At 35.0% G+C, this 8,273-nt stretch overlaps 1 protein-coding gene across 1 annotated transcript in view; it reads left to right on the plus strand.

Moving 5' to 3' along the window:
• The window catches only part of LOC107755624 (zinc finger protein GLI2-like), a 55,328-nt gene that overhangs the window by 34,794 nt on the left and 12,261 nt on the right, over window positions 1–8,273 (plus strand). The window contains exons 9-11 of the mRNA XM_016572514.1: window positions 831–941; window positions 5,467–5,601; window positions 7,674–7,823. Coding sequence (XP_016428000.1) covers window positions 831–941; window positions 5,467–5,601; window positions 7,674–7,823 — 396 coding nt within the window. The remainder of the gene's footprint in view (window positions 1–830; window positions 942–5,466; window positions 5,602–7,673; window positions 7,824–8,273) is intronic.

Here is an 8,273-nt window from a genome sequence, read left to right on the forward strand (position 1 = left end):
TTATTATTATTATTATTATTTGTATAGCACCTACATTAATTATTTGTTTATGTATAAAAGGTGCTATACAAATAATAATAAATCAATATTTTATAATAAATATTATTTTATAATATTTATTTTTGTATATTTTAATAATATATTTATAGTTATAATAATCATAATAAAATATTCTACAATAAATAGTTATTATATGTTATTATAATATTATATTTACAGTGCTAATAATAATAATTATTAGTAGTATAAGCACCTTTTGTACATAAAAAGTCATTTATTTATAAAAGGTACTATACAATTATTACTAATAATAATTATTATTTTACAATAAATTATTATAATATTATATTTAGTTTAATAATACTACTTAAATATATAAATTAATAATAATAAATAAATATTTTGCTATAAATTATCAGATTTTATTGTTTTATTTATAATCATAATATTAAACGTATTATTATTATTTGCAATTAATTAATCATTAATTTGAATGAAAAAAAAACAACATAAAAACCATAATAAAAAACCAGCCTGATTATTATGAGAGCAGACAGTTGAAGCGACACACACACTATGAGTGCACATGCTGCTGGCGTCTGACATGAAGCCGTCTGACAGCAGGCAAGAGCTCTGTTGATCAGAAGCAGGTTCAGGCGAGCAGAACCACACAGCGTTTCCAAACCACACAGTGACTCTGTCAGCACTTTGGAGGGGCTTTAGCTAAACACTGCTGCGTTCGCATGTCACATGTGCTCACAGTCCTCTGCTGCAGACGGTGGCGTCTCCATACTGACTGCTTTTCTTTCTCTCCTTCCCTCCTTCTTTAGAACACAAATGGCGACTCTGCAGTCAGCAGCACGGTAAACCCCCTGAACAACAAGAGGTCAAAGGTCAAGACAGAGTTGGATGGGCCGCGACCTGTGTCGCCTTGCTCTCCGGTAAGAAAATACTGCGGCTCTGTCACAAAACCTAGTGAGCTGACTTGTCCACATCATAGAAGTCAACAAATGAAAGGGAACCTCAAGGTCCACCCACAAATATTGAATAAATTAAATTTTAATATTAAAATAAAATACATTTTATTATATTAATATATACATGTATTTATATTAATTAATTAATATTATATTTATATATTAATTAATTTTATATTAATATTCACTGCAGATTTAATATTATATTACATTGTAATATTAATGTAAAGTGGAATGTATTGAACTAGTATATTATTATAATAATATTACAAAAATGAAAATATATTTTATACAGTGAATATTAAAATAAAATATAATTTATTAGATTAACATGTAATGTTAAAATAACTAAATATATTTTATATTAATACAAAAATATTAAAACATTAATGTTTGTGTGTGTGGTGTATTTTAAAATAATGTAATATATATTATATTAATACAAAAATATTAAAACATTAATGTTTGTGTGTGTGCTGTATTTTAAAATAATTTAATATATTTTATATTAATACAAAAATATGAAAACATTAATGTTTGTGTGTGTGCTGTATTTTAAAATAATTTAATATATTTTATATTAATACAAAAATATGAAAACATTAATGTTTGTGTGTGTGCTGTATTTTAAAATAATTTAATATATTTTATATTAATACAAAAATATTAAAACATTAATGTTTGTGTGTGAGGTGTATTTTAAATGTATATTGTTATATTAATGTTAATTTCCATTTTAATTAGATTTATTATAACTATTATTTGCATTTTTTTTATTGGCAATCAGCATCTCTTGACTGCATATTAGACTTTTTTTTAAGGTTGTAGCAGTGCATTCTGGGATTGCTTTCTGGCTTGAAATCATCCATGATCCCTTAAAATGCTGTCTTAGTAGACAGCTCACTAGATTATGGAACAGAAGAAGGAAAACTTAAATAAACAACAGGCGGCGAATGGCCCATGTGTCCTGTTATTCAGAAAAAGAAAAAACTCTGGATTTTTCTCTCTGAAACACACCGTACTGATCAATGACGGGCCAGGAGGCCCCCGGGAGCCGCCGGCGTCCCCTGACCCCCTTCTTCACACGCACAGCGCAAGAAAAACTCCAGCTGATAAGAGCTTTACACGCGCTGACTCGCTCGCTCACCGTGTTTCTCTCGCGACCGTGTAAACTGTGCCAGAGCACTTCATTTTAATGAAATATTGGCCAGCCGTTATTGTCACCTGAGAGTTTTTTTCCCCCCTCTCTTTCTCCCTCTCTCGCGCAGCTCATCTTTTGACAAATCTGCGGCTGCTCTTGGCGGTGAGGCTGGTTGGTACTTGATGCATGGGGAATAAGGCGGCTGGCGTCGTCTTGGGGCCAACAGAATTGATGAAGATAGCTCACGGGGCAGAGATAAACATGCTGTAGTCAGCATGCCGCGCGTGTGTGTGTTGCATCGCTACCCACAGCAGTGCAGCGGTCCGATCACTCTTAACACCACACACGTGTCCCTACAAGCGCACAATTAATGTTTCGTCTTCCTACTACGATTCTGGCTGAGTAAATAATATATTAACGTTCAGGGAGTGCTGATATAGAGCACAACGGCACGTTTCGCACGCCGTTTGTCTCCCCAGTGGCCGCTAACATCATAGGACACTGATTGAAAATAGGTTGAAAATAGTTTCACTTTGAAAAGTGACGACAGTTGACATTGATATTTTGTTGGGTTTAAGTCATGGTATTATGTAAGCAATATTCAACATCTTTTGACGTCAAGTCAACGTTGGGTTTCGATGTCAACACAATTTTCATTAGCAAACAAAATTCAACGTCTCTCCAGCGTTTGGGTTTTGACGTTAACACAACCAAAATTCAACGTCTGTCCACTGTTGGAGCTTGGCGTCAAGCCAATGTTGCCTTTTGATGTCAAAACGATTTTCATTTCCAACCAAAATTCAACATCTGTCCACTGTTGGAGGTAAAGTCAGACCAATGCTGCATTTTAACTTGTGTTCAATGTTAACCTAAAACCAGTGTTAGAGGTTGACGTCAAGCCAAGGTTGCGTTTAGTTTTAACGTCAACCTGATTTTCTTTTCCAACCAAAATTCAACATCTGTCCTATGTTGGAAGTTGACATTAAGTCAACTCTGGGTTTTGACTTCAAACCGATTTTCGTTTCCAACCAAAATTCAATGTCTGTCCAATGTTGGCGGAAACTTCAAACCAACACTTTCCATCCAAAATGTAATGTCTGTCCACTGTTGGAGGTATCATCAAACCAATACTACATTTTGACGTCAACCCGATTTTCATTTCCAACCAAAATTCAACATCTGTTCAATGTTGGAAGTTGGGTAAGGGTTAGGCCAACACTGGGTTTTGATGTCAACCTAATTTTCACTTCCAACCAAAATTTTACATCTGTCCAATGTTGGAGGTCAACGTCAACATTGGATTTTGACATCAAACCGATTTTCATTTCCAACCAAAATTCAACGTGTTCAATGTTAGAAGTTAACGTAAAGCCAGTGTTGGAGATGGATGTCAAGCCAACACTAGGTTTTGACGTCAACCCAAAGTTGGAGGTTGACAACAAACCAACGATGGGTTTTTGACTCGATTTTTATTTCAACCAAAATTCAATGTCTGTCCTATGTTTGAATGGGACGTCAAGTCAGCTCTGGGTTTTGACGTCAAACCGATTTTCGTTTCCAAACAAAATTCAACATCTATCCAATGTTGGTGAAAATTTCAAACCAACAAACCAACACTTTCCATCCAAAATTTTACGTCCGTCCACTGTTTGAAGGTAACGTCAAACCAATACTACATTTTGATGTCAACTCGATTTTCATTTCCAACCAAAATGTAACGTGTTCATTGTTAACATAAAACCAATGTTGGAGGTTGACATCAAGCCAGTGTTTAGTTTTAAAGTTAACCTATTCAAAGTCTGTCCTATGTTGGAACTTGAAAATTTAAGTTAAGTCAACTCTGGGTTTTGACGTCAAAACGATTTTCGTTTCTAAACAAAATTCAATGTCAGTCCAATGTTGTAGGTCGACGTTAAGTCAGCTCTGGGTTTTAACATCAATCCGATTTTTACAACCAAAATTCAACATCTGTTCAATGTTGGAAGTTGGGTTAGGGTTAGGGTTAGACCTACACTGGGTTTTGACGTCAACCTAATTTTCACTTCCAACCAAAATTTAACATCTATCCACTGTTGGAGGTAACGTCAAACCAATACTACATTTTGACATCAACCTGATTTTCATTTCCAACCAAAATGTAACTTGTGTTCAATGTTATCATAAAACCAGTGTTGGAGGTTGACGTCAAACCAGTGTTTAGTTTTAACGTCAACCTGATTTTCTTTTCCAACCAAAATTCAACGTCTGCCCAATGTTGTAGGTCGACGTCAACATTGGATTTTGACATCAAACCGATTTTCATTTCCAACCAAATGTTCAATGTTAGAAGTTAACGTAAAGCCAGTGTTGGAGATTGATGTCAATCCAACACTAGGTTTTGATGTCAAACTGATTTTCGTTTCCAACCAAAATTCAACGTCTGTCCAATGTTGTAGGTCGACGTCAACATTGGATTTTGACATCAAACCGATTTTCATTTCCAACCAAATGTTCAATGTTAGAAGTTAACGTAAAGCCAGTGTTGGAGATTGATGTCAATCCAACACTAGGTTTTGATGTCAAACTGATTTTCGTTTCCAACCAAAATTCTACATTTATCCAATGTTGGTGGAAACTTCAAACCAACACTTTCCATCCAAAATTTAATATCTTTCCATTGTTGGTGTCGACTTCTGTCTGATGTTAAATTAACGTCCGATGCCAGCTGGGTGTGTTGCGTTTTAGTCTGTGCGTTGTTTGCCAATATATAAAACTTGATGCTTTGGCTCCTTTTGGGACTATTTTTGAAGACAAATTAATACTACTACAAAATTTGATTTACATAAATTTGGCTTAAATATTGCGTAAACTGTTCAAAAAATGTGACACAGGCATTGACGAATCAAAACATTCTCGTATGCTGTACTTCTCAAACACTGGGTCGTGAAGTCTGTTTTCACAAACATATGATTCACCAATAATTTCCTACTAAAAATGTTTATGAAATAAACAAAATCACATACTCTAGGTGTCATTGTAAATGAGTTAAGATGAAATTTTATACATAGACACTGAATGTTAAATATATTTCATTTATGTTTTATATATAAAGAGTAAGAAAAGAAAGGCTGTATAGGAAAGCCTTTATATGGAGATGGTTAGGACGTGTTTTATGCAAATTAACTAACTTATTTAGAATACTCCAAATTCATTAACAATAGGCGGAAATTTGTCATCAGAAGATCTCTTGTGTAATAATCCAGTTACAAATAATTCACGCAATTAATACCAAATGAGACCCATTTTCTCTTGCTAACAAAGCAGTACACTAAAGAGCGTTTATGCCGTAACGCTGCTGTTCCCCCTCAGGACCATCTGGGCGGCGCAGTGGACCTGAAGGAAGACTTGGACGACTGCAAGCAGGAGGCTGAGCTGGTGTACGAGACCAACTGCCACTGGGAGGGCTGCAGCAAAGAGTACGACACACAGGAACAGCTGGTGCATGTAAGTGTGTGTGTGTGTGTGTGTGTGTGTGTGTGTGTGGGTGTGTGTGTGTGTGTGTGTGGGTGTGTGTGTGAGGGGGGTTATGGGATAGTGTGACAAAGGGCAGACACAGGTGAGCGTTTCAGAGCTGCGCTCAGTTGGAACAGAGTCAAGTCAGCACTGAATACCAGCAGAATCAACATTTATTAGGTTCTAAACACCTTTTTTTTTGCAACTTATTCTGGCCAAGGACCGCCCACATAGACAGGAAGAGCCCGCCTCTCCTGCATTTATAATGAGGAATCGGCCAATCAGATTGGAGCTTGGCATTATGAGAAAGTTCTTATTGTTTTTGTGTACCATGTGGTTCACAGGTGTCCCGTCTTTTACCTAAATTTACCGAGTCAGTTTTGACCGGGGCAGCTGAGTGGCACAAGGTGTCACTGACCTCTGACCTCTTGACCTGTGACCCAAAGGGCACAGCGTAAATCTGTCTCAGCAGATGATCTGAATTGTCCATGTGGAACTGAGCAGCTTTAGAATAGCACAGGTTAACAATCCAAGAAAATAAATATGGAAAAATATGTGAAATAAAGAGTTAATTGACTTCTGTATATTCATTAAAAAGAATCAGTTCAACACAGTCGGTCAAAACTAAAACAATTTACTATGTTGTATATAATATTATTATTATTATTATTATATAACCATAATTATAATAATTACAAAAACATACAATATAATTATCATAAACATTACATATAGTTTAATTATATTTTTAAAATCTGAATTTTATACATAATAATTTAATATTTAGAATTCTTTTTTTAAATACTGGAGGTTAATTTCAACCTGATTTTAATTTCCAAGCAAAAAAATTTTCACACACACAAACAAACACACACACACACAAACACACTCTCACACAAACACACACACAAACACAAACATACAAATACTCACACACACTCACAAACACAAACAAACAAACAAAACAGACACACACACAGGCACTGTGTTGCTCTTTAAGCCTGTAATGAGTCGTTATCAGTGTGTATCACTTGTGTAAACAGACGATCATGAGTGTGTCGTCTAGTGAAGATCTCACTGAGTGACTGAACAGACAGTGAGAGTGAATCAGTGTGTTTCAGTGGGACGGACGCCTCTTTCTCTCCGTCTCTCTTTCTGCTTCACTGATCGGCTGGAATGCCACAGAAACACCACAGGACAAGTGCATGCTGGGATAGATCAAGTCTGTCTCAGGAAAGCACATCAAACCCTCACACAGAAAGCAGTCAGTCGTGAACACACACCAGACAAACACCTTTGACCAGATTAAAACTTTATTAGCAAGCTTAAAAGAAATCATATATATAATTGTGTGTGTTATGTTTGTTTATATAATTAAACATATAATTTAATAAAATTAAAAGCATTATAGTTTAATATAATTAATTATATATTTAAAGTATAAAAATATGTAATTAAAAAAAAAGATTATTGTACGAAAAGTAAAGATTATTCTACAAAAAAGGAAACGTAAAATGCTACACTGGTTTTCAGGCTACATCATGTTTTTTTATATTAATAAATATAATAATATATATATATATATATATATATATCACATCCAGACTTTTTCAAGTGAACAGATTCTTTCTGGAGCCGCTTTGTGTACATTTCCAGGAATCCCTTAAAAGCCGTTTGCGTTTGTTGGTAATTGCAGATTTGTGTCTCTCTCAGATCTGAGGTTTCTCGTCCGTCACCAGAGACGGTTTTAAAAACACACTCTCTCACAATCACACACCATCACTATTTCTTATTCCCGTCTGACCGATGTGGAGAACGCAGACGCTCGTGATGGATAGCGCTGCTCTTCAATTGGCCAGTAGGCAAATGGGCTCTTCAGAAGCTCAGATTGCTTTATTTTCTCAAGTCTTGCGTCCAAACGACGCCAATTGTGCTGTTTTTTCGCACGACACGTGAAAACGGAACGGCCAATTAGACCTTAAACACAACCCTGGCATTACAAAGGGAGGCCTGACGTCTGAGACACAGAGTGAAAGTGAGCTGTTGTGTTTGTGTGTTCGCAGCACATCAATAACGAACACATCCACGGGGAGAAGAAGGAGTTCGTGTGCCGCTGGGAGGAGTGTTCGCGCGAGCAGAAGCCCTTTAAAGCGCAGTACATGCTGGTGGTTCATATGCGCAGACACACCGGGGAGAAACCGCACAAGTGCACTGTGAGTCACTAACTAGCTGTCTGAATGAGGGCATATCATAGACCTAGCACAGATTAACCCTAACCATAACCAAAATACTTTAAAAATGTATACAAAATAAAATAAAAATAATAATGCAGATTAAGCTAAGACAACTTGGATTTTCATATTTTAAAAAATTTATTAATATATATATATATATATATTTGGGGGGATTAAATGTCAAAAATAAAAAATAAAGTCCTCAAACTACATCTAAGAAAACTAGCATTTTTATACTTTAAAAATGTATACAAAATAAAATGTAAAAAAAATAATAATAATAATGCAAATGACCAAAATTTACAGCTAAGACAACTTGGATTTTCATATTTAAAAAATTAAAAAATTTAAATTAACAAAAATTTAAATGTCCCAAAACTACAGTTAATAAAACTTTTTAAAAAGTACAAAAATGTAAAAAAAAATTAT

The sequence above is a fragment of the Sinocyclocheilus rhinocerous genome, unplaced genomic scaffold (genome assembly GCF_001515625.1).
Source record: "Sinocyclocheilus rhinocerous isolate Xijiao unplaced genomic scaffold, SAMN03320098_v1.1 scaffold1674, whole genome shotgun sequence".
NCBI lineage: Eukaryota > Metazoa > Chordata > Actinopteri > Cypriniformes > Cyprinidae > Sinocyclocheilus > Sinocyclocheilus rhinocerous.